The 27,215-nt window shown below is 42.4% G+C and overlaps 1 protein-coding gene across 4 annotated transcripts; it reads left to right on the top strand.

The window, feature by feature from the left end:
* Positions 1–3,229: 3,229 nt before the first annotated feature.
* On the top strand, positions 3,230–26,735 carry LOC114797911 (microphthalmia-associated transcription factor-like). 4 transcript variants are annotated; one of them, XM_028993185.1, is made up of 10 exons: positions 3,230–3,527; positions 16,531–16,768; positions 21,993–22,235; positions 22,616–22,711; positions 23,064–23,181; positions 23,527–23,619; positions 23,781–23,837; positions 23,935–24,010; positions 24,103–24,250; positions 24,872–26,735. In XM_028993185.1, the coding sequence occupies exons 1-10, from the start codon at positions 3,424–3,426 to the stop codon at positions 25,280–25,282; spliced, it is 1,584 nt and encodes a 527-aa protein (XP_028849018.1). In that variant the 5' UTR covers positions 3,230–3,423; the 3' UTR covers positions 25,283–26,735. The 4 variants fall into 4 exon arrangements, with proteins under 4 accessions (XP_028849018.1, XP_028849019.1, XP_028849021.1 ...); XM_028993186.1 differs by lacking the exon at positions 3,230–3,527 and adding an exon at positions 11,402–11,479; XM_028993188.1 differs by lacking the exons at positions 3,230–3,527; positions 16,531–16,768 and adding an exon at positions 17,108–17,244.
* The last annotated feature ends 480 nt before the right edge of the window (positions 26,736–27,215 follow it).

The raw sequence follows: 27,215 nt of genomic DNA on the forward strand, positions 1-27,215 counted from the left end.
CTCTCTCTCTCTCTCTCTCTCTCTGTGCGTGTGCGTGTGCGCGTGCGCGCGCGGCGAGCCGTGTCGCTCCTCGCGCTCGTAGTGACGCGACCTCGCCACGCCCCCCGCGCGACAGGGCGTCCAGCTGTCGCCTTTTATGTGTAGATCCGTCGATACCAGCATCGTACCGGCGCAGTAGGACAATGGGGATGACGGTCAATAAAAAACAATAATAATACGCTTTCCTTTCACGTGTGTCGTAGTGAATTATTGCAACAAATTAATACTTTATGTGCATTATAAAAAAATTCTGAATACTATTTTCAGAATCAACCCCATGTTTGGTAATGTTGTTTTTTTTTGCCCAACCCTGGCCATAGATCTGTGAACTGTATCTTTTTTTTGTGTACAGTACAGGCCAAACGTTTGGATGCACCTTCTCATTCAAAGTGTTTTATTTATTTTCATGACCATTTACATGGTAGATTCTCACTGAAGGCATCAAAACTATGAATGAACACATGTGGAGTTATGTACTTAACAAAAAGTGGAGACCTGGCCTCCACAGTCACCAGACCTGAACCCAGTCGAGATGGTTTGGAGTGAGCTGGACCACAGAGTGAAGGCAAAGGGGCCAACAAGTGCTAAACACCTCTGGGAACTCCTTCAAGACTGTTGGAAAAGCATTTCAGGTGACGACCTCTTGAAGCTCATCGAGAGAATGCCAAGAGTGTTCAAAGCAGTAATCAGAACAAAGGGCGGATATTTTGAAGAAACTAGAATATAAAACATGTTTTCAGTTATTTCAGTTTTTTTGGTAAGTACATAACTCCACATGTGTTCATTCATAGTTTTGATGCCTTCAGTGAGAATCTACCAACGTAAATGGTCATGAAAATAAAGAAAACACATTGAATGAGAAGGTGTGTCGAAACCTTTGGCCTGTACTGTACATGTGTACTTATTAGTGATATTGTTTTTTGATGCCTGAGAGGGTTATAGGTCACTAGATATTATTTTCCATAGATCCATTGGTCCTTGAGGTCCTCTACGTCCTAAGCACTGGTGCTGCAGGCAGTTGGCCCACCTTATTGTTAGTACATGCCAGCAATGAGATTGAGTATCAGTTTATGATTTTCAGAATTCAAGAAAAATGCTAAAGATTCTAAATATTTCTCATTTACTCTACAACATTACATAACACTGAAAAAACAAACATCTAACAATGTGGTGTGAGAAAAGTATAAAGTGACTGCAACTTGTCCATAATACACACTGCATGGAAATTATAATGAATATGTTGGGAGAGAGAAAACTGGAGAGTCCTTGAAATTGTGATGCCATCACTGAATTTTAATAGGCAACCTTTTCATTGGCTGGACAGCCAATTTACATCAATTGCACCCATGACACTCTTCCCATCTTCACCAAACTTCTGTCAGGTGACACTATGAATTAGTCGTTTGACTAATCCATCATAAAGTTATAAAACTTTTGGATTCAATGATAACCGAAAGTGTGGCCATGCATAATCACAAAATATTAATCCTTAGCGTGTTTTTCTTTATTTTTTGTTTTATAGAGAATAAATTCAACGCTACTTTGAAGACTAGATACTTCTGAATAAATTAAGTAATTGAATTGAAATGCTACTTCACCACAAACTTATGTAATATATAATGATGCTTGTGCTATGGGTGCTGTAAAGATGGACAACAAGGTTAGACGGCAAGTGAATTTATGGTCAAAACCATTACTGTCCTAAAAAGGCTGCATGAAATATGTTGAGCACATGGGAATGCCCAGTCCCCGTCCCCTGAAGTGATGACCCGTTCAATTACGCCCTCTGAACATCTGCCTGCTGAGCCTGCCAGCTTCCCGTCTCTTCACCCGTAATAAAGCCACGCTGGAATAATTATGGGCGGAAAGCCTCTTAAAAATGTGGACGTATTGTGAAAACCAGCAGTATGGTTTTCTTCTAATGAATGACGCCTTTAAAGTGACAGACCGGCATTCCAATGAAAGTCTTTACAACACTATCTGAACTAGAGTTTTCGCCCATTTGATGTCTTTGGACCAAACAATATTTTTCTTATCCAAAAAAATTCTAAATTACCCTCAACTTTTAAATGGTATTGCAATTCATCATTTTTTTCATTGGCTTAAGTACTAGTAATAGAACGTTAAAACTGGATGTATAGGAGATAACCGTAACCCTAACCCATGGCTGTGCAAAGCACATTACTGGAGCTGCAGCAAAGACCTGAAAAGACTTGGTGTTTAGTGACATGCTGTCACCTACAGTCGCACTGACCCACACATTACGAATTACAGCCGACCTGACAGTCCTGAGCGATAGTCGTCAGCAGCATGTGAAGTGACATGCAGACTGCCTGAGAAAACAGCGGCACAGTTTTCATTGTCTTGGCAACTTGCATAGGAGAAATGATCAAAATCTATCTGTCGATACGTAATTTGTGAGTCACTTGTGTGTAAAAAATAAGCAATCGCTTCAAGCTAAACTTTTTTCCAAAGACTGTTCTGTGCTGCCATCTATAGGACAATTTTTTTTTGATAATTTGACTGCCCCAAATCAAGGGTGTGGCATGGATAATCGTCTAAATTATTTCTTGCTTTATCGTCAAATAATGTACCATGAGTACGAAACATTACAGGCCGCAGGATCTCATAAACTTCCAAGTCTGCCATCTTGGTCTCAAACTTGCTTTCTTTTTGCAACCTTTGAGCTGAATACAGAGAAAACAAATAAGTAACTAGTATCAATATGATAATAATCACTTATCGATATGAAAAAACTAGAATTCGAATTTTAAATACGGATCCAGTGCACAAAAAATAACTGAATTAATGTATTTTAAACATTCTAAACTATGTTACACACCATGTTCAAGTTCCCAGGCATGTATACATACACACACACACCCGACTGGGATTTTTTTTACATAGTGAAGCTGTAAGTTTTACTCTACCGCCACTATGTAAAAAAAAGTCCGTGTTGTGTACAGATGACGTGTGCGCTGATGAATATTTTGAGGAGTTAAACACAATCTTTGGTCTCCATCTCTTGTCAACTGGGCGTTTTCATTCACTTTAGACAGGTAGAGCTGAAAAGCGCGACTTTTTTTTTTTCCATTTCATTCTGACTGCCAATAGAAAGATGCTGACACCGTCATATCGAGCCACCGGACACTTGCGCACTGCATCATGGGATTTGTAGTTTTTCAGCGCGTCTGCGCAAGCGCTCCGCTGCAGCAGCGGGACACCCGAAGGACTACAGGCTGTCAGTGACAGCGTAGAAGAGGGAGGACAGAGTAGTTCGCATCACAGTGGCTGGCACTGCGTGTGTCTGGTCGCGGCCGCCGAAATCTGGACTTTTGCTTCGTGCGTGTCGCGCGCCGAACGAAGTTGACCCAAACTGCAGCCATGCAAGCGGAGTCGGGCATTGTGGCGGACTTCGAGGTCGGCGAGGATTATCACGAAGAGCCCAAAACGTACTACGAGTTGAAGAGTCAGCCTCTCAAAAACAGGTCAGTGTGATGTCTGTGTTAAGTTGCCGGCCGGCGAAGTCCCGTTTCGGGGGCTCGCTGCGCTGCCCGCTGGTTCGTTGACGCGTTTCTGCGCGGATCTTCACCAGGAGGCTTGTTGTTTGCCTCCCGTGTTTCACGGCTCTCCCTGTGCTTAATGAACGTTATGCAACGCCAGTCAGAGGGGAGTTGTCTTGTCAACATCACCAAATATTTGCTCACGGACAGGCAAGTGTTCTGTGCATATAATACAGCAAATCCACTCTGAAGCCGTTCATACATCAGTTTTTCCACGCCTGGACCAACAACAACACTTGACCCCTTTAGTTCTTGTTTCATTAGTGTAATTATATTTTGTTTAGCTTGTTATTACTCGTTGAATTTTATTATTATTAGTTATTATTAATGATGCTTTTTTACGTGGCTGACCCCTTTTGTTGTTTAGGAACAATGCTCCTGCGGGTTCAGCCAGGTCTGCACTCCGCACTTAACCTTTCACCTCTTCGGTGGAGGGCAGACCTCTGTGCTCATTTTAATGGTCCAGAGAGACTCTGGCCCAGGCTGTGAAGGAAGGAATTGTTTCAGCTTGCTGGATGGTTTACAGGCTTGTCAGCTACGCGACCAACAATGTTGTGCATGGCAAATATTTACATATGTTTTTTTTATTTTATTATTATTTTATATGCTTTTCCTCTTGGAAATCAATGTAGCTGTCATGATAAGTCAAAACTAAGGTCTTCGTGGGGGAAATTGTGCATCAAGTTTGAAGCAAACAGTCCAGTGCAGTTAAACAAAAGCAGACTACACAAAACTGATAAACCTGAATATCTGAAATATCTTTTTTTTTATCCGAAGGTATTATTAACAGATCTTCTGTCTGGTCTCAGAATCACTGTTCAGACATTTATTTTCGGAAGCATTTTTCGAACAAAACAGACAGAAGGTTGATAGAAGTACCCAGAATGCATAAGTAGAGTCGATGAATGTCTGAGCAAACCTCTGGCAGAAGTCAGGCAGACCTGCTGGCAGACAGTGAGTTCTTAATATAGACCTGAGACAGACTGTGAAACCTGTCTTGTATGGGGTGTAAATTGCCACCATATATTTAGAAATGGAAGTGATAGCTCACTGGGCTCGGGTGGAAGGCGCCTTCGGTTGTTTGCGTTCTTCACTCTTTAAAACTTGCTAAGTAACCAATCAGAATGTCTGCAGCATCCTGCCTGAGCTCCTGGTTTGGTGCTCTGTCTAACTTTGGTGCATGAGCACTCCAGGACTCGAATTGACTAGTTGTAAGAGTATTCTGCAAACTGTAATATGTTAGACATACTAAAGTAATAAATGCCCCAATTGCCAAATCAAATCTAATTGTTTTCACACAATAAAAGTAACACTGCGTATTAATCTGCAGATATATTGAGGTTTATTAATCTTTTGACCAGTTGCCTGTAATCTTTTGTACATGAAAGTAAATTTCATTGTACTTAAATTCCAGAATGCATCTGTTGGGTTCAAATGCATATATACAAATACCTCCATATATGTGTCTTGTTCAGATTTCCTGTGCATTCTAGCTGAGCTTCTTTGATTTAGTCTATCTGAACATTTTTGTTCTATGTGTCATTTCACATAGAAGGCATACATATCACTGATTCATAATAAAGTATATATTTGAGATTACAATGTAGTTTGACCTTGACTTTGACCTAGCTGATGGGCCAGTTGGTAAACTGGTTAATTAACCAGAAAACTGGTTAATTTATTAACCAATATATTTTTTCACAACCTTGGAAACTTGTGTAAAATGTGTGAGAAACCCAAATGTGTGAGCTGCAACTCTACTAAAAATCACAAGCGCATGTTTAGCTATGACGCGATTCGCTGGAAAATGAAAAAATACATTTACCTAATATTTAATATGGGTACTAAAAAAAAGGTTTTGCAGACATTTTAAAAACAGTTACGGTTAGTATGGCTCTCATATGTTAAACTTAACAGTTAAAAGTGTAGTTTTTAGACCAGTGACGTTGTTGTCCCGTGCATCACATCCCGTGCATCACACCATCATGGTCATTTCAATTGCATAAATAGGTATTGAATAAATAAAGTGTTGCACATTTTTGACACCCATTATACATCGGAATATTTGGTGCAGTAGTTTTGTCTGAATAGACAAAATAGAGAATTCACAGAATTTTGTTGTGGAAGTTTTTTTTTTTTTTTAACATGTGAGACTAGTTTTCTGTGCATCACATGGCAAGTTTTCAAACTTCTTGTACGGCTTTTGTCAACTTTATATTGAACTTCCCAGTAGTAAGGCACGACAAGTACTACGTCACACTTGTTCATAGTTCTGACCACTAGTTTGGGGATAAAGTAACTTGTGTTATCAAAATGTCATCACACAGTGAATCGTCCACTTTTTCCTTAATGGATTATCATGATTTGTTTATGGACATAGATTTATATGTGACCAGCTTTTGATGAACTCTCACTCCAGTGTGTAAAAGAGCGGTGGGTGGGTCATGGCTCTGAAGTGTCCCATCAGCCTGACACTTTTCCAGACTTGTGTTGTGTTCTGGGACTCTTCAGCGCACACTCATGGACTCTTTTACCCTAAATGCAAATATCACAAGCTCATGCCGCAGCCCATATGTTTTTGAACCTGCTCCACCCCACACATGCCATCTCTGTAATCATCATCCGTTTTTTATTTAGGAGCCAACTACTGTCACATTCATCACGCTGCGTCCTCAAACAAGATCCTCACGCAGAGCTGCCAAGCCTCACGCCGAGCGTGAGACACTTGCAGTTCGTCCAAGTCCGTGCTCTGCAGACCAGCTGCACCTCCCGCACAGTGTGAGCTTTTAATTCAGTCCTCATATTTACACGTCGGCCTGTCAACACAAAGGAACATTGCAGTCCTCTGGATCTCACTTTCAACTGGTTTCTGCACACAAGCGATGGTCTTCAAGCAGAACACATGAATAGAATCTCCATCACAGCGTGAAACAGCTAGCTTGGCGTCGTTCAACTAACATGCGTGTCTCTGGGCTGTGGTGGAGAGCAAGGATGGAACATGTGCACTCAGGCTGCCCATGTTGCAAGGAAGGGGTAATAATTATGCAATTTCATGTTAAAGAAACATTGATGTGAAAGATCAACTACCTATTTTTGCGCTGCCTAGTAATTGTTTTAACCTGAAGGATCTACACTACCAATGGAGGAGCAGGAGAAACAAGTTTAGTATATTTTTGTAGCAGGAGATTGTGAAGTATGTTTGATGAATCTGTTTTTTCAGATTCATCTTTGTTCACTATTGTCATCATCAAAAGCTGCTTCATGATGCTTAGTATTAATTAATGATATGAAAGTCTTCAGCATAAACTTTCTGGACTTCTGGAAAGCCATTCCTGTCTAACTTAAGGTGGTGGAGAGAAGCCAAAAGTTTGAAATGCTTCTATCACAGCAAAAACTCCCTGCTTTGGAGAGACTCAAATGTTCTTTTCAATGTTTTTATTTACGTGTTAATTCATAGTCACGTGTCTTGTTCTATAATGTGAAAATTTAAGACCCATAAATGAGTAGGTGCATCCAAACTGTTGACTGGTAGTGTACCTTTGTGCTAATCTAAATAGTATGACTCTAATGGAAATGTCTACAACATGCAAAAACAAATTATGTAACACAGCGAGAATGCTGGCACCCCACCTGGCCTCGAACCTGTGGTAGTCATGACTGAACATCACAGCACAAACTAGTTTCCCCCACACACGCAACCTTACAGAGGGGTCATACCAAATGGATTCACAGCAACTGCTCAACTGTAGTAACATCCATGTAGTAACATTACAAATCAATACAATACAGGCCAAAAGTTTGGACACACCTTCTCATTCAATGTGTTTTCTTTATTTTCATGACCATTTACATTGGTAGATTCTCACTGAAGGCATCAAAACTATAAATGAACACATGTGGAGTTATGTACTTAACAAAAAGTGGAGATCTGGCCTCCACAGTCACCGGACCTGAACCCAATCAAGATGGTTTGGGGTGAGCTGGACCGCAGAGTGAAGTCAAAGGGGCCAACAAGTGCTAAACACCTCTGGGAACTCCTTCAAGACTGTTGGAGAACCATTTCAGGTGATGACCTCTTGAAGCTCATCGAGAGAATGCCAAGAGTGTTCAAAGCAGTGATCAGAGCAAAGGGTGGATATTTAGAAGAAACTAGAATATAAAACATGTTTTCAGTTATTTCACCTTTTTTGTTAAGTACATAACTCCACATGTGTTCATTCATAGTTTTGATGTCTTCAGTGAGAATCTACCAACGTAAATGGTCATGAAAATAAAGAAAACACATTGAATGAGAAGGTGTGTCCAAACTTTTGGCCTGTACTGTACACCAATAAGCCATAACATTATCATCACTGACAAACATAAGGCTTTGAGCAACTTTGATTAGGACTCAAATGGGCAGTGGAAACAGTTAAGGAAACAGACCTGTAATCGGGAGTTCGAATCCCAAACCGCCAAGGTGCCACTGAGGTACCACTGAACAAGGTACACACACTGCTCCCCAGGCGGCTTTCATGACTGGGTGTACACACTACACACTACGCTAATCACTTTCACTTGTGATGGCTGGACGGCTGGTTCATAGCATCTCCAGAAATGAACTTGGAATGGAATGTTCCTGGTGTGGTTGTGACCTACCCAACCATGGAACCAACAATGGCTCAACTAATCCGGCTAGAGGGTCATGGGTGGCCAAACCTCACTGATGCATATAGAGAGCAGGCCAGTTAGTGTTTGATGATCTGAACCTCGAGATGCTTTGGGCAAGGTGCTGCTGGGAAACTACACCCCTTTATGGAAACAGTGTTCCCTCGTGGCAGTGCCCTCTTTCTGCAGGGTAATGCGCCTTGCCACACTTCAAACAAAGTTTAAGGATGCTCTTAGGAACATGGCAATGAGTTTGATGTGTTGACAAGTTCTCCACATCTCAATCCAGTCGAGCATCAGTGGGATGTGTTGGAAAAACAGGTCCAATCCATGGAGGCACAACTTTCAGGACTCAAAAGATCTGTTACTGACGTCTTGGTGCCAGATACCACAGCACTGCTTCAGAGGCCTTGTGGAATCCATGCCAGTCCTGTTTTTGGAGGCAAAAGTGGGACCTTCTCAATGTTAGGCGCGATGTTTTTTAATTGTGTTCTGAAAGTGAAAGTGAAGTGATTGTCATTGTGAAACACTGCAGCACAGCACATGGTGACACAACAAAATGTGTCCTCTGCTTTTAACCATCACCCTTGGTGAGCAGTGGGCAGCCATGACAGGCACCCCGTGAGCAGTGTGTGGGGACGGTGCTTTTGCTCAGAGCCACCTCAGTGGTACCTTGGCAGATTGGGATTCGAACCGGAAACCTTCTGATTACGGGGCCACTTCGTTACCTGCTAGGCCATCCACTATTCTGCATATGAAACATGCTTATTATGTATTTATTTCTATCACATATTGGTCAATGGAAATGAATAAACTATAAATACCGATACATTGCATATTTTATCATATTTATAGTGGTGACCTTGTTAGAATTTTGCATATTTGAATAAAACATGTCATTTCTCACACCTCAAATATCAGAGTGGTGCTGTTGTAATAAAAGCAGCTGGAGTGTGATAACTTCTAACACTGCACGACCTCAACACACCGATCTGGGAGGAAACCGGACGAGTACAGTAATGTTTGTGAAATGTGTAAATCAACTGTCAAAGGCTATTTGTTATAAGTGGAATGATTGCACAATTAATCCTTTTTGTAATTTTGGAGTTCAATGTTCCCTTAGAACACGTATAACCTCAGTTAGTTGGATTTGTTTGGTAAAATGAGCCAAGCATGCAGTGGGGGAGTTTTGTAATGCACTGCAACTGAAGGGGATTTACTCCAGCTCAGGGGCAGATGATACCGATCCTTGATGGCTACGCCGTTTGAATGACAGAGACAGGTCCCCTGCCGTAATGGTTTCGTCAGATGTGTTGATGTTTAAGCACCCGGCAGACTTCCATCAGGGTTCATTTCGCAAGTGTTTTTCGTCCTTCCTGGCAGCGTTGATTTGATGCTGTTTGTTGTAGGCCTTGCGTCTGAAAATGATGAATGATCCAAGATGTCATGGGTTCATGAAATGTCCAAATTTGCAACAAAGAACCATTTTATGTGTCTGTATGTACAGAGTTGTTTTTCACTGTTGTATTTTACTTTACTGTTGTGGGCTTTCATTTACAGCATTTATCAGATGCCCTTATCTTGATAGACTTACTGTCAGTAGTTACAGGGACAGTCCCCCTGGAGACACCCAGGGTTAAGTGTGTTACTCACTAGGCTACTACCACCCTGGGTTAATGCCCTGCCCTGGGCGAGTGCCCAACAAGGATGGGCTCCTAATTAGGCTTAAGCGGTTACAGAAAGTGAATGAGCGAGTATTTTACTTCGCTACCATCTATAGGACTGTAAAGATGCTGTGCGCCACATGAATTAACCTACAACATGGATGCTCACTAACATTTGATGGGTTCATCATCCATCTGGCCATTTTGTTTCTGTGTAATCGATTGGACAAGTTGAATGAAACAAACCGTAACCTTTTTGCAAGATCTGATTGTTCACTTGTATTTTTTTAACCCTCTTTCAGGTTCAGGTTCACCTGCCCAGGACCATAGTAGCGTGTGCTGACCAGGGACACACATTTCTAGAGAAGGTTTTCTCGGACTTCCTTTATTTATGATCATAATGCTGATTATTCCTGGTGGGAAAGTAATCGGAAAGAGTGATCTGCTCACTCATAGAGAGCGAACGCCCTGCATTGCTGACGGAATGCTTCGTTGGTCATTGTCCCTCCATTCAGCAGCTTTCATGGTCACCGCATCGCGTTTGATAAGGAGATGCAAGGCGGCCCTTCTTCTTTGTATTAATTGCTGATTCCAAGGCCAGTGCGGTCGGATGTTTTTTAGACAGATGGAATATTTTTAGGAGGCCTCCGGCCCGAGTCTTGAGTCATGTTACAGAGTTCCTGTTTTTCAGAGACCACAAACACATAAATTGAATATATCAAATACAGTTTCCATAATGTGGTTCCTGAAATTCTCTTCATTTTTTTTTTTTGTTTGTTTATAGCCATCTGTAAATAAACTGGCGGACGGAAATAATTCACTCAACGCTGAGTACGCCGACAACGGCGTTCGTCAGTCATCGCTCACTTTACGGAAAGCCGCCTGACGCGATTTCTTCATTTGAAACCTCATACTCCGATAATGACGGCGTCAGTGCAGGGGCCGTGTTGGGGTCCCGTGTCAGAGGAAGCGGTCGGTAACTGCCACTGGACGGAGTGGGGGGGTCTGAACACGTAACCCCTGACAGATCCAGGAAGCGAAACCCAGACTCAGGCTGGGAAGAAGCCTCAGTTCTGCTCTTTAAGAAACGTCAAAAGGAAACACACAGACTGAGCCTTCACCGGCTTTAAACCCACTCCAAATTTCTATATTTCTCTATGGAGAATAGCAATGCATTCTATAGCAATGGCATATGGCAATGAGAAGATAACAGCAGTTTGTTAATGTGGTCAAAGGTTCACATTCCACCCGCAAAAAAAAAAAAAAACGTCTGTCATCAAAATAAAAAAGAAAACACCTACTGATTAAAAGAGCCACTGTGTTTCTGTGAATGACTTATATTGGCATAAATAATTATTACCGGGCCACCGCGGTGAGCGAAGTAAATGACCATTCCCCCTTTTCCCAAACAATGGAGATAAGGCCGGTGATGATGAAAGCATAAAGCCGGCAGTTAGATGAGTCACAGCTTCAGTCCGCGAACAACCCCTCAGCGCACGGCGCGGCACCGTACACGGATAGAGTCGGCCTGCTCCAGCTAGAGTGTCCCAACATGAAGCTCATAAGGTAGGACTTTTCCTGTTATGGCACCCATTCGGTTCCCTCCATCCTTATCTGTGGGTTGTAATTGTGTTAGACTTTGTTTGAGCATTCGACGCGGCCGTTTAGATGTGTTTGGAACCGGGGGGACCTCGACTGACCTTTTTGGCAAATAAAAGCCCTGGATAAGATCTAGTTTGTCCACCAAAACTTCGCGCCGACAAGCTTGGAGCCAGACGGCCTGCTCTGTAGAATTTGTCAAAAGTCGCTTAAATGCATTGATTGATGACATTTCTGTTTATTCCGAGTGTGATGAATTCCATAGTTCACCCCGGACCTCCATTATTTTTCTTGTTTATCCTCCAGGACGTCAGAATTAGATTGTGCCACGCCGGATTATTGCGGTGATTTATGCCATCCGAGCTGGAAAGCGCGTCGCGTCCCTCGGCCAGGGCTTGGGAAAGAGTGGCCGGGGCCACGGTAAACAAGGGGGGAAGGAGAATGTATGAAACCTAATTATAGAAATAGGAGACGGCAAGTTGAAATTGAATGAGCCCCGCCCTGCCCGAGCCGCCCGCAGATATCATAACAAAGGGTCCCACTATCAGCCGCGGCCTACAGCGGTGCGCTTCTGCATTTGGGCCGTGGCGGGGCGGCCACGCTTTTTTAAAGAACCAAGACCTCGCTCGTTTGTCCCCGGAGCACTTTTTTTTTTTATCTCCTCACATCTCACATCTCTGCCCTGCACCAGGAGTCGAGTGTTCCAAAACACTGAAAAGCCAGTGAAGCCCCACATTTGGTTTGATAAAAGTCTGTTTACGGCCGCTCGGTGAAACAAAAGGATCTGTTTCATTTGATCCCCTGTGTGCTGTAAACGCATGAGAGACACCAATGCTTGGTGCAATGTGTGTGTGTGTGTGTGTGTGTGTGTGTGTGTGTGTGAGAGAGAGAGAGAATGCACCTGTTTGGGTATTTTCATGCCAGCGGTAGCAGCGTCGAAACCAATCTGTCGAGCCAGCGGGCCCGCGGAGAGCGCGGGGGTACGACGTGTGCCGCGAAAAAGCATTTACTCTACACTTTTCCTCCCGCCGGCTGTCTGAGCGCCACTCCAGCGCACCTGAGCCACCTGCGCTGGCTCCCTCACCCTCAGAAGGTGACCGCCAAGGTGTTATGAGGGAGGGGGCGCCCCCTGGTGGACGCGGCGCAGCACAGACTCTCGTCTCGGTCGTATGTGGGTGACATTGCTTTAACTCAAATCTAGGGACCAGTCTGCTGGACTCAAGCTGAAGCCACTGTAGAGGTCACCCCGAAGCGTTTACTAAATGTTTTACTAAAACCCTCGTACCTAAAGACACATAGACACTAGATGTTATGGGGACAGGAATTTGTGTGTGTGTGTGTGTGTGTGTGTGTGTGTGTGTGTGTGTGTGTGTGTGTGTGTGTGTAAACTGCGACTGCTTCTGTCTACAAGTAGATGATGGATTGAGCAGGTCTAATGACAGCTAGTGACCGTTCAACTGCTCTGTCCCACAGAGAGCGGTTCTGTTTGGGGACTAGAGTTTGGGTGCCTCCCCCTCTGACACACACACACACACACACACAGAAAGCATTTCAGCTCCAACCTGACTTTCAGCACTCTCCAAGGGCGAGCTACACACCTTCAGGGAAAAAAAGATGGAGGCGCTGGGTGTTCAAGTGCACAGACCCTGCACGTTTCACAGCGGCCACCTGTGAGTACCTGCTCTGCTCAGATGCCCGTGTGTGTGTGTGTGTGTGTGTGTGTGTGCGCGTGTGTGTACATGTACGTGTTTACATTTCTCTACTTGCACCTTTGTTGAATCTAAAAATAAATCGCAGCGACGGATATAAATATCCCGTGTCCCATGCAGGCGCCATATTATTAGGCTGCTGCTGGTTTTAATGGGACCTCTGGAACCGGCTCTTGTTCCCAGTTTAAGGTGCTTCAAGCATGGTTATGGCAGATAGAGGTGAATCGTTGTAGTCGGAATGCTCGCGCACGTTAAAACTTTTGGCTTCTCTGCGCGGGTCGGGGGGCGCGGTGCTCAGTTCCCACGCAGCGCTGCACATTGTAGGGTTAGACGCTATGTGTGAGGTGTGTGGAGGAGGTCGGCCTCCTTAGGCAGCGCTGCCCCCTCAGCTTCAAGGTGATTGGCTGCTTCGGCCTCACTGGCAGGGGGGTGTGGCCCCGCAGGACTGTGTGGCCTTTGTATTTCCTGACACACAGGGGCACAATGCACATACAATACTCTGTTCACACGTAGTCATAAACACATAGCAACTCACACACAACTGCATACAGACCGGGGAAAGGGGAAAGTGCCCCTGGCATGCCTCAAATAGTGGCATGGAACATTTTGACACAGAATTGTTGCCAAAAAAAGCCATCTCTGTCTTACGTAGATTACATTCGTTATTTTAAGACGGACAGCCGTCTCCAGTTAAACTTTTTTAATGTTCCCAGAGTATGAAATTGACTTTAGTTAAGGCATCTTTCTCCATGCTCGTACCCGCTCGTACGTGTTCAGGCTCCGTGAGAGAGCAGGGGGCAATTATCCACTCTGGTGGAGCGCTACAAATTTAAGGCACGTTGCAGAAGAAGACCTGGTCCATGGGGAAAACCCAGTGACACTAAGGCCACGGTCACTTGGGGCAGAGTGAGGAATTCAATTAAATCATTTGCAGTGTTTTCTGAAGCTCTGCAAGTGTAGAATTGGTGATCATCCGTTACTGCACGCAATCTCAGATTAGATTTCCCAGAAATCTGCCCTGAGATACAGATCACATACGCATAATTATAAAGGAGGGGGTGGGTGGACCTTACGTCCGTACGTACGGTCGTCATATCACATTCACTTATTTCCAATACAGTATTCTGAATATTTCATTTACTGAGCAACCATGTTACATCGGACACTTTCTCTCTGTCATTTTCACCCCTTTTCCCACCTTGTTGAATTGTTACAGTCACAGAGTCACGTGACCAGCTGCTGCCTGAATGGTGTTGCTCGGGAACAGCGACTTTTTTTTAAAATAATGTCAGGCATAGAAAAATACAACCTTTTAATTATGCTTTTGGGTTTGTGTAGTACATAATATTAATATGTCGTTTTAATTATTCTAATTACAAAAAAATGTTGCTACTATGTGGAATGCAGCATCGTTATGTCAGTATGTAAATGTGTCCTTTAAATCGGACCTGTCTATGTCTTCTGCTGTGTAACTTGATGGTTCCCCTCTGTGGCCAAAAACTTTAAGGAAACAGGGAACATACCCTCCCCCTTGTCCGGACTCAGATATTCATGTTTATTCTCATTATCCAGCATAAGTGTTGTGTGTGAATATTGTGTTTATTGTGACTTAATATACTTTTTATATCATTTATTATTACACCAGTCTCTTCATTTTAAAACGAATGTTCATTTTGACATGTGATAAATGTGTACATCATTTTAGCTCTGGTTTGAAGTATTGGGGGGTGGATGACATAGAGGGGAGTCAGGGGGGTGGACAATGAGATTATTCGCAGTCAGGCAGGGATTATTGCCCGCGTAAACCCCGATGCCAGGGGACTGCTGTAAACCTGGGCTCGATTTGACTTGACTGGCTAATTAGTGCGATTACTGCACAGCTGGATTGGCCAGACGTTCAGAGGAGGTTTTATCAAAAGGATCACTGGCACGGCCTACACCTCACCCCGACAGCTTCAGACACGGCCCAGGTGCTCGGTTTCCGTGTGCAGAGCCCAATGGTGTGGGGAACCGAAACAGAACGTGCAAAGCAATTCTCCAATCATGTCCCACACGTTACTCACCCTTTATTCACCGACTTTAAAATCTCAAACAGTATACACCTAGTCTATAGATGAGCAGTCTTTTCATGTCTTTCCACAAAAGACAAAATATCTTTCATATATTAGATGGTAAATTCATTTATCAGACGCCCTTATCCAGAGCGAATTACAATCAGTAGTTACAGTCCCCCCCTAGAGACACTCAGGGTTAAGTGTCTTGCTCAGGGACACAATGGTAGTAAGTGGGATTTGAACCTGGGTCTTCTGGTTCATAGGCGAGTGTGTTACCGACTAGGCTACAACTTTAACTTTAAAATTGCATGTTGATAGGGTTTTTTATACTTACTCTTATTTCTACTCCAGTTTTTCTAGCCTAGTAGTAAAAGATTTGAAGTTGTGAATACAAAAGCCGTTTGCTCTTACCAGGGACTCTGTTCAGTTTAAATTAAAGGTGCCACATGGACGGTTTTGGTTCAGGAGAGATTTACACTAGGTGGCAGTATTTCACCTGAAATCCATGCACATCTATGGATTTCAAAATGCACTTGGGTTGTGTACTTGTGTACTCCTGACACAAAAACCAGGTATATTCAGAAGCTATGAATTTAACAGATTTGCCTGGCAAAATTGGAGGAATTAAATTTCCCAGTCATATATACATTATTAGAAAATTGATTTGATCGCACCTAGATGAGGTCATCACGTTGTTTTCATATTACTTGCTGATTAACATTTTTGTATTTTCTATAAATAAAATGTTCTTTCTGAGGAAAACCTGAGAACGTCACTCTGACGCAAAAACCTGAATACCGTTCTACACTGCGACATTGTTACCGTCACAGCATCATGTGACAAGCTGCTGCCCCAGTGGCGTTGGTCAGGAACAGTGACTTCATAGTGGAAAATTTTACTGTGGAATCTAAATGCATCCGAGGCATCTATTAAATAAGAATTTATCTGTGACTTTGCACCTTTTAGGAAGCGATTCAGGCTTTAATTTTGTACAGTAGAATGTTTTGTAATAATAATATTTTTGTAAGAACTATAATACAACTCAACCCGTTGATACATTTGGGGCTCAGATAAATGATATCAAATGAAAGAATAAATGTGCATTTGCCCTGTAATTCAGCCGTAGTTTGGATTTCCTTTCCTCTCTTTCATACTCTTTCTGCACTCCTTTGTCCCTGGTATTTCTTCTCTGTGACCTGAATTTTTGCCCCTGTGTCATTTTCACCCCATCTCCCTTGCTCTCCCTCCTTGGCAGTAATCCGTCAGACAAACACAGCTCCTCCAAGCCCCCACTGAGCGTGTCCAGCATGTCCTCGCGCATCCTCCTCCGGCAGCAGCTGATGCGGGAGCAGCTGCAGGAGCAGGAGCGTCGGGAGCAGCAAAGACGGCAGGCGTCGGCGTACCACCCGGCCAGTGGCCCCCAGACCCCCGCCATCAACGTCAGCGCGCCCTCAAGCCTGCCGGCCACTCAGGTGCCTATGGAAGTGCTGAAGGTAAGACCACACCTGCCCCTGCCATTCAGGTTGTTCCCTGAGATGTTACTTCTGGATAAATTTGGATAAAAAAATGATGCAAAATGATCAATTTCATACTTATTTTTTCGTCTCCAATGTCTGTGTGTGTACGTATGCATGTCCAAGTGTCTGTAAGTAATGAGAGAGGGAGAAAAAAGAAAAGAAAGCAGAGCTGGTCATAGGGAGTGAAGTGTGTTAAAACGCATATGGGGATTATCTTTCCCCGGAGAATTCCTCTTTAATGCATGCTGTGCTTCCAGCCTTTTGGATTTAGCCATTTTTAATCCTATTTGCTCAGCTACATTCACGTCTTTTCATAGCTTTGATTCCTTGTTAGTGCTGCGGACTATAGACCGTTGCTGATTTTCTGTGCTGTCGGACACAGTGTGTGATAATTACTACAAAAATCTACTACGCCTCACTACTACGGGAGAGCGCATCCAGGCCAAACGTCGGTAAGGACTTCCGTCTTCCTCTGCGCAGACTACCATCAGGTCCGACCGGCTTAAAAAATATGGTTCTCAGTCGACTATTTATCAGCTTTAATTTTTCTTCTGACTAGAAATGATTAGCATGAGCCATTTTTGGGCTTTTATATCTTGTTATGAAGGTGACGGGGCTCCTGAGAGTAATAAGTCTTTGTTATCAGCATAAGAAGTGGTTTGGATGTATTTATTATCAGTGAATCACTTGGGGGTGTGTAATAGGGATTGGCCTTGTGATTTTAAGATGTGTTTCAATTGCAAAAAGCAATGATGACTTTTAAAAATCAGGGCCGATGACTTAATCACATCTGATTAAGTCATCGTGCTATTTTCAAGCATACAGAAATTTGCTACACGGTTTTATCCAATTTTGAACCCACTCGAGAACACCTGGTTTGTTTTTCTGTTAAAAGTAGACAGATAAAATAGGCAGTGCTTACGGTTACGGTTTTACATGTGCGTGTGTGTGTGTGTGTGTGTTTAAATATATATTTAGATATATATATACTCACAAGTGCTAATATACATAATAATTAACTTAAATATGGGTAGATTCATGTATTTGTTTGTATGTAGTATGTAATAGGTTTATGGGAATTTAACCATGCATTTAAAAGTGTGTCTGACTAAAATTAGAGTTCAGAAAATGTAACATGAAACATCAGCAGTGATCTTCGCGCTGATGTTCTGATGTTGGCACAGGGATGACAAGCTGGAGAAATTCCTGCGATTCAGGATGAGCTTAAAGATTTTTTTTTTTTTCATTGGCTGAATCACCAAAACAAAAGGCCGGTTCCTGTCCTGAACAACCGAGCGCAGCGAGGCTGGATGGCTGTCTGTGGCTAGATTAGCCCTCACAAAGCTACACAAAATTAGCTTAGGGGTACCAGGCAGAGCTGCTGGACCTTAAAAGTGAAAACATTAAGCTCAGATGGGTTTGTCCAAAGACTGATCGGCCCCTTAATTAGCCAAGTGACCCCTGACCCTTTTAGAAATAAGTATGGGATCAGTTTAGGGGTCTAGACAAAGGCAAGCACAGTATTAGCACACAGCGAACACTAATTCAGCAAAGAATGCTCGTAATTAGTACCACCACTTTCATGCCGTGGCATATTTAGGAGGTGGGTGAAAACACACTGCTTTGATAAGAATGAGGGATGATATCCCATAACAGTTCAATGCGGTTTAAGGTTTAGTAAGGGATTCTCACAAACTTAACTAGGATCAGTAAATCAGGTCAAAAGAAATGCATTAACAGCCACTGTAGAAATTCATGAATGAATGTTTCTTTATTATCATAATATAATAAATATATTCGGAGTATTTTAAAACCTGTGAAATTCAATTTGCAACTTCTGCAAATATTGTGAACGTGTTTGGAATCTAAAAAATGTGAGCCATGAAAGGCTGATGTTTAAGCTCATTTGTGACACTAACCCTGTTAACTCCTTTGTTCAAAAGGTCAGATTTCCAAGTATTTAGTATCCATTGCATTGTGATTGTAACATTCTGAAATCATCCTGGGATCAACAGGGATCATCATTTTTATGCAAACTTGTGTAGTCTGTGAGATCCGTGCAGGATGCCATGAACGACATAAACAATTGAAATGAATATACATGATGATATAAATGTGTAATTACAAAATAACATGGTCTGAGACTGAAAAAAACATGAAAAAGCTATTTACAATATTTTAAAAAGAATATTACAATATAATAAGTTAGCATGAATATAAAACATGGTAGTGATGAAGAAAATGTGTACATGATTACAAATCATTACAAATGAGTTTATACCATGTCATTTTTGCAGCTACTGTAGTATTACAGTAGTATTATTCTGCTTCCTTTTGCTAGGGCAGCTTTTTTTTTTTTTTATCACAGACAATAGCTCCCATTCATGGAAAAAAGAACAGGGTACCTCAGTTAATATATCTGACCAGCCATGTGGTAGAACGCCAAGACAGTCAGAAATCGCTTTTAACAAATAATGCGGTTAACAAAAGCAAGGCTGTGGATTTAACTTCTATTTTCACACATTTGAACTGATGCTCTTCTTGTGTCATTAATGTAAGTTCCCACCTTTGTTCTGTCATGTACAGTGTTACAGTGCATTATGACACACAGTATAAAGCTGGCTGTTAGCGTGGTCAGTGAAGTACAATACTATTTTTCTTTTCTGATCTTGATTGTTGAGAGCAGTAGTGAAGATATTTTATTTTTCATTATTTCACCCTTAAACTTGCTCAGTGTTAAACAGAACAATGGAAATCCGTTTACACAATGTTGGGCTGTGCTGATTCAGCATTATTATTCCTTTAAAAAAATCTAAGGATTTGGAAACACACTCTGATATATTAACTTATGTTATGTTGACGGAATCAAGAAAGTACAGGCAAGGAGTTTAGTTCACTCAGAAAGCAGAGTAAATCAATAATCAACATTTTTGCAATCATCTGACAAGTTCTGGCTCCTTTTGATTATATTAAAAAATACTTTTTGAAAAAAAAAAGGTAGGATTTGGCTATAAAGGCAATTGTTAATGGCCTAAAACGATGTGATTATGCTTAATAGGGGAAGGAGGGAACTGCTGACAATTTGTCGTGCCTCCCCGGGGGTCCCTGAGAACCACTTGTCTTGTCTTTGTTGACTTTTATAGAAGTTTTTTGCTGTCAACATAATATACAAAAGTTAGGAAGCACCAACTCATTTATGGGTCTTGCATTCTATAAATTATTGAACAAAACTGGAGATACAGGACTATGGAATAACACACACGAGGTGATGCTGTAAAAAAAAAAAAAAAAAAAAAAAAAAGAACATAGCAAACAAGGCAAAAAGTTGAACATCCACGTCTCTCCAAAGCAGGGAGCTTTTGATGGCAGCATTTCATCGCTTTTGCCTTCTCTCCACCACCTCAAGTTAAGACAACAAGGACGTTTTTGCCGAACACTTTCTTATCGCTCACTCATGTTAATGAGCATCTCATACGGTATTTTTTTTTATGATACTTCACTTTCTCCTGCTACAAAAAAATACTAAATATGTTCCTAGCTTTGGATTCTTCCCCACGGCTCCATCCTAGTCTCCATAACCGCCACCGAGTAGGTGCGTCCAAACTTTTCACTTCTAGATGTGACCTTTTAGGCTAATGTCCCCTTGATGGTCAGATGTTGGGCACCGTTTTTGAGTCTCTGCACCACAGTATTAGTAAAGAGCGGAGCACAAAATATGAAAGTGCTTATTGTCCAGTTCAGGGAAAACAAACTCAGGAATCACCGAGGGCATCTGTAAAAAATTTCACATGCATACCAACACCAAAATCTCGTCCCCACTGTGCAGCTCGGGGAAGGGGGGGAGCTCATCTGCCTAAAGGGACAATGAATTCCTCTACATAAGGGACGTCAGACAGCCAGGGGCACATGCAGATAAAAAGCAGGTCCTCCCTTTTTAAAAACAGCACAGGTCGTAATGTTTCGAAGTCGATGCAAATGAATCACAGCCTCCTTTACGGCACGACCCTGCAAAGTTATTATTAGCGGTTTAAGTCGATCCCCGGACTCTTTGCACTCTTTTTCCAAGCTGGCACAGGCGGTGTTAGGGGTGTTTTGTGATAAATATGACTTTTTTTCCCCCTCAAAACTGTGCAAATGTTCCGCAGAAACGAGAATCGGACCGACTCGGAGCCGAGAATCGGACCCGTGAACCGGACCTTTGTACAACCTCGGCGTTATTTATTTTACGAGGGCGGCCCGTGAGCAGGGGGAGACGATTGGCCGTGAAAGGGGACCTTGTCTCCGCGCCCCCGTGTGAAGCGTCTTGTGGTCCCGGATCAATAAATCCCGGCGGCGCGGCCACGGGGCCGTTTATTGCGGCCACGTGAAGCCGCGGCGTCAATCAAACCACCAAGTGGCCATTCGGGGTTTCAGCTCATAAGCTTTTCGCATGAATTTAACTTTTTATTTTTAATGTTTTTTTTTTTTTATCTTAACCATTTGTGTTAAATATCGTCTTGTGTCCACGTCGTATCGGTAGTGAAAGCATTTTTGTGAAGACGGGCGGGAGGAAAGAGAGCCTTGTGACCAGACCCGTGCTTACGTAAAAAGCATAACCTGATATTTTACATAAAACAACAGCCCCCTTCCCCTCCGAAAAGGCCCGTTGTTCCTCGCGGTAATTGCGCTTCATGCATAACGAATGAGCTCGATCGCCCCTTTAAAGGCGCTCGGCGACCTGCTGCTGCAGAGCAGACAGGGTGGATGAGGCACGATCAGATGGTGCACCGCAGATAAACTCACTCCACATTAGTAATATATCTATATGTATGTTGTTTATTTATTTAGTTTTTTTCATTTATTTATCTATTTATATATATATACACACGTTTTTGTTCATTCACTTTTGTCGGCATTATGCTGGGGACGCTCGAATATCATCATTATCAGGTGATTGTGAGCATATTTGTGTGCGTGTGTGATTCAGTTGTCTACATTTATATGTATTATGTACATTGGGTAGGCTAAATGAATAGCTTTTTGTGTGATATGTATGCTGTTATGTAATATGGTTGCTCTTATTCTACTGTTGTACTTTCTGCAATATGTGTGTATTTTTTTATTATTATTATTTTTTTTTTTAAGAATGTGTTTAGTTTTTGGTTTTTGGTGGTTATCTGAAGCAGGACATGTTGTCATGGACGTTTCCTTCTTAAAACAGGTCCAAACCCATCTGGAGAATCCTACCAAATACCACATACAGCAGGCCCAGAGGCAGCAGGTGAAGGCCTACCTGTCCACCACACAGCAAACCTGCGTGAGCCTCAACAAGCTCGGGTCCCAGGCAGTCAGCTTACCGTGCCCCAACCAGCCCTCTGACTACGGGGGTATGCCTCCGGGCCCGGGCAACAGTGCCCCCAACAGCCCCATGGCTTTACTGACCCTGAACTCTACAGAGAAAGAGGTATGTGGCCCTCCTTTCCGGGCTGTGTTAGCGTGGGACGGGGGTGTTTAGTCGTTGTGTGTTAATTGCTTGTACGTGGCCACCGTAGCTGGAATCGAGGCGTGAGAAGCTGGTGAAGAGCTTCTGATTCATGCCATGGGGGGGGGCTGTGCTCGCGTCTGATACTTCCAAATGAGGGCTGGATTACTCGGAAATGGATTTTTTCCTGATTTCTTTCATGACTAATCCAGTTTTAAGTGATGTTATGTGCAAGATTTCCTAAAATATATCCTATCAGCGTTTTGGGTGTGGAAAACAACTTGTTTTATCTGTTATTGTGGCGAGGATGAAAGGTCATTGGGGAGGAAAAGAAAGTCTAAAACACAATGACTTCATTGCAGATGGACGATGTCATCGATGACATAATTAGCCTGGAATCGAGTTATAATGAGGATATTCTCAGCCTTATGGACCCAGCGCTACAAATGGGCAACACGGTAATCTGTCACCTTCTCATTATATTTCCATTACTGTCTTAAAAAAAAAGCGAAATCTTGTTGTTAAGTGTGCGGTGCAAGAAGCGTACATGATTCATAGTGTTCCATAGCATGAAGACCGGCGAGAGCCAGGCCATATGGAGCCAGCCTAGCCTAATCAACACCTGCACCGTAGGCGACTGCGATATTAATCTGCTAAGGAACCCGGTGGGCCCGACCCCGCCAGCTGTGATCTTCCACACCCGTCTCCATCCGCTCCGCACCACGTCTGCTGCAGATGTTAGCTGCTCGCGTCTGGTGCCGTTAGTACTTCCGAGCGTCTTGACGGCCGTGCTTTTTCGTCTCCCTGCAGATTCCCGTGTCCGCCAACCTAATGGACATGTACAACAACCAAGGCATGCCACCCCCGGGTCTGGCCATCAGCAACTCCTGCCCTGCCAACCTGCCCAACATTAAAAGGGAATTTTCTGGTGAGCGCCACCTCTCGTCCGGTCTCACCACTTTATACTGTGGACCGTCTGTCTGCTGAAGAAAACAAGCTTTCAATAAAGAACTCGATGGAAGATGAGCAATGATCCACACGCCCTCCAGGCCTCTAGAACACACACAGAAATGTGTTTTGTAACTCCACATTGAGTTGTTCACGTCCTAAGGATGTTAGCATGGACATCAATATCACAGTAATAAATTAATTATAAAAGTTTTTTAATGTAATAATCCAGTGTAAAATCAAGATTAAACCGAATGAAAATGTGTCAGTGTGCATGTCGTTGCTCAAACTTTGTAATCTAATGAAATATCTTGTGCCTAAAAAGTAACTCCAGCTCCGGCCATGATGCAAATGCTGGAGAAGTCTGGATCCTGTGGCAAGTTTGAAAATTATCAAAGGCCTGAAGGGTTCCCTGTCGGTATGTGTGCATATTTAAACTTAAATCACTAAAAAAAAAAAAAAAGGATTTTTCATTTCTTATTGCGCCTAACCTGCACGTGATTCGACGCATTTATTGCTGACTTGTTGGTATATGTGTATTTTTGTGTTAAAACGTAAAGGACTTTAAATCTCTCACAGAGTCTGAGGTGCGAGCTCTAGCAAAGGAAAGACAAAAGAAAGACAACCATAACTTGAGTATGTCCATCACTGTTAACATTCAGTGAATGCGTAAATCAGTAATTATGATTTCAATGATATTAAATCTTTGTTTCCCTCGGTGCCCCACCTTCAGTCGAGAGAAGGCGGCGATTCAACATTAATGACCGAATCAAAGAACTGGGGACATTAATCCCCAAATCGAATGATCCGTAAGTCTGGAATGCGGTTTGGGGGGTAAATGCAGTCGTCGATGGCATCTGTTGACGTCAGATGAGAGTTGGGTTATCTGACTGCTCCCCAGGGACATGCGCTGGAACAAGGGCACCATTCTGAAGGCGTCTGTGGACTACATCAGGAGGCTGCAGAGGGAGCAGCAGCGCGCCAAAGAGCTGGAGAGCCGACAGAAGAAACTGGAACACGCCAACCGCCACCTGATGCTGCGGATACAGGTACGCTCGCCTCGACGAGCGCTTAACCAGTTCGATCAGGCAACGGTTCCTCCTTTCTAATTTCTGATCTGGTGATGCGTCCAAAATTGCACCCAGTTACCTCTTGACACAGAACGGCCCGAATGAATTGAAGGTTTGTTTTGTGCTGAACACATGAGTGGTAAAAAGATTTGCCACAAGGGTTGAACTGGTTGAATTGCAGCTTTTTACATCAGCTCTAAGCAGATCTTTTGCTGATGATTTGTTCTCACTCTGGGCACTGTTTCGTGGCTACATGTGGGGTTTATTTAAATATGCATGCAGGAAGGAACAGGGGTTGGGGGGTTCTGGCTTGTCTCGGACACCTTCAGGGAAAAAAATGGTCGGGGAGCACCGAGTTGGACCATGTCAATACATCACTTGCTCAAATATCATGAAGGATTCTTTCTTGTTGTATCTTATATCTTATGCAAATAGGCCTCTTGCCCTAGCACATAGCACTGCACTCAGCAGCAGTTAGTCACTAAATATCATCGGCTGAAACGGAATAACACTGCTTTACATCATTTTACACAGTTTATTTGGTTCTGTTGTCTGAAGTTTGCACTGTGTTTGTGGTAATACTGTACTTTCTGTCTGCAGGAGCTGGAGATGCAGGCTCGTGCTCATGGACTGGCCATCGCCTCGTCAGCGCTCTGCAGTTCGGAGCTGGCTGCTCGTGCCATCAAGCAGGAGCCCATGCTGGGGGACTGCAGCCAGGACGTGTACCCCCACCAGCACCATGCCCTGCCTGACATGTCCCACACCACCACCCTGGACCTGAACGATGGCACCATCAGTTTCAACGACAGCCATGTCACTTCCGGCAACCCTGGTGCATACAGCATGCCTGTCAAAGTGCCCTCCTCCAGGCTGGATGATAACATGATGGATGAAAACCTGTCACCGGTGGCAACCAGTGACCCCCTCCTGTCTTCCGTGTCACCCGGAGCCTCTAAGGACAGTAGCCGCAAAAGTAGCATAAGCATGGAGGATAATGAGCATGGCTGTTAGCGTCCCCTACCACGCCCTCTGTTACACCCCTGTACTGTCAAGGAAGCACTGCCCATGTCTATATATATTAATTTTTTTTTTTTTTCTTTCAAATGTTTACAATTTTTTTAAGTCTCCCTTCCTAAACTTTCAAAAGGAATAATCATGGTCAGTATGCATTATTTGAAGAGCACAGAACCAATGTAGTTAGAATCTAATTTAATCAACTTTTAACAGCTTGAGTGGTTCAGTCAAAAGTCAGTTCGTCAAATAAATACATGCCAAGGACAAGAATTTTACATATTTAAGAAGCTTTCTTTTTTACTAGAGTGTCAACTTAAAACATGGAACTCTTTATCAGTCCAGTTATGCTCTATAAATAAATGAAACAGTACATCTGTTTACTAAATGACCAGTATATACCCATATATCCCAAAGGTGTCAAACATTTTGTTCTAGACCAAAAGATCAATCAGTTTCAATTTTTAGAACAATTGAAGTAGGCTAATTCTTATAGTCTCAAAAATGGCCAAAGTGGTGTTCTAACTGGTCAATTCTCTAGAACTACTGATTGAAAACAAACACTGCCTGTGGGCTTTCTTGGAGTTGAAATGTGTTTTTATTTTTTATTGTATTATTATTTATTTAGTTCTAATTCCAGTGTGAATATCAGAACCTTTCAAAAGGTTATTGACTAATAAAAACACCTTTCAAAAGGTTATTGACTAATACAAAATTAATATACAGAGTAATCAGAATATATATATTCTTTGAAATTCTATTTTTACTGTAGCTTTCTTAACATTTAAATTATTTAAATAAATGTTTTTTTATTAATTGTTTTATTTTGCTATCCCTCCATTCTCCGATATATAAATATTCAGGATGTTTTAGAATATTAAAATGTGTAGATGAAGGAAAAAAAGAGTGTTTTCAGGATTTTTTATAGTTGTCAGAAACACTGGAATGGTGCCTATGAATTGATATTTTTTATAACACACATATGTGTGTTATACAAATGCGAGGATTGTATTGTATGACTGACTGTAGCCAAATATATTACTACAAGATGTACTGTTACTGTATATTTTGATTGTTTAGCTAAATGCAATTGTAGCAAAGTACTGAGATGATGCCTTTAAAAAACATTTCCTTTTTGCCACTATACTGGTTATTTAGAATAGTTCTTATTTGTCCTTCACGTAACTATGCAATGAGTATAACTGTAGCTCAGTATTTCACCTGTGTGTATTTCAGAGAGTTTGCATAACCTATACAGGAACCTACTTTGTTGGAATTATAGTTTCTAGTTCCAGAGTGAGTTCACAATGAAGTGCCTTACATTTCAAGGGTTTTGAGAGATTTGTTGACATCTAAAGATCCAAGATTCAAAAACCTGTTAATTTAAAAAAAAAAAAAAACATTTGTGGGATGGCAATGAAGAAAATGGAGGGTGAGGTTCTTAAAATGGAAACCAATGGCACATTTGGGTACTAGTTTAAAATATGGTGGTACTGAGCAATATGGTGTGTGGAATCAAATGTCAAATTATAAATTTAACAAAGAATGTATGTTGCCACACACAATAGCTTTGGAGTGAGGGCCGCATATCATTATCATCATGTATGAGCTTCCATATTTCCCAAGAAACTGATCTGATTGGACTATGCACAGCAAGAAGTCTAGAAACAAATCCTCTCCTTAAATCATCCTCCCTCTCTCACCATCAGTACCACTTTTTGAAATAGTCCCCACAAATGAACAGCCATTTCATCACTATTTCTATGCCGTTGGTGTTCTGCTATATTTGTGTTCTGTGAATATGCCTTCATAAGCTATATCAAACATATCCTTTGATTTGGATTGGTGCATACTACATCGACCACATGAAGAGTAGTTTGTGTTCATGTTCCACACCAAAGGGGAAATTAGCAATGCAGCGTCAAAAACAATC

The sequence above is a fragment of the Denticeps clupeoides genome, chromosome 10 (genome assembly GCF_900700375.1).
Source record: "Denticeps clupeoides chromosome 10, fDenClu1.1, whole genome shotgun sequence".
Taxonomy (NCBI): domain Eukaryota; kingdom Metazoa; phylum Chordata; class Actinopteri; order Clupeiformes; family Denticipitidae; genus Denticeps; species Denticeps clupeoides.

Coding starts and splice junctions, on each gene's coding strand:
- LOC114797911 (XM_028993185.1), top strand. CDS start 3,424: ATGCAAGCGGAGTCGGGCATTGTGGCGGACTTCGAGGTCGGCGAGGAT. Junction 22,712..23,063: donor CGCTACAAATGGGCAACACG/GTAATCTGTCAC, acceptor GTCTCCCTGCAG/ATTCCCGTGTCCGCCAACCT. Junction 24,011..24,102: donor ATCCCCAAATCGAATGATCC/GTAAGTCTGGAA, acceptor ACTGCTCCCCAG/GGACATGCGCTGGAACAAGG.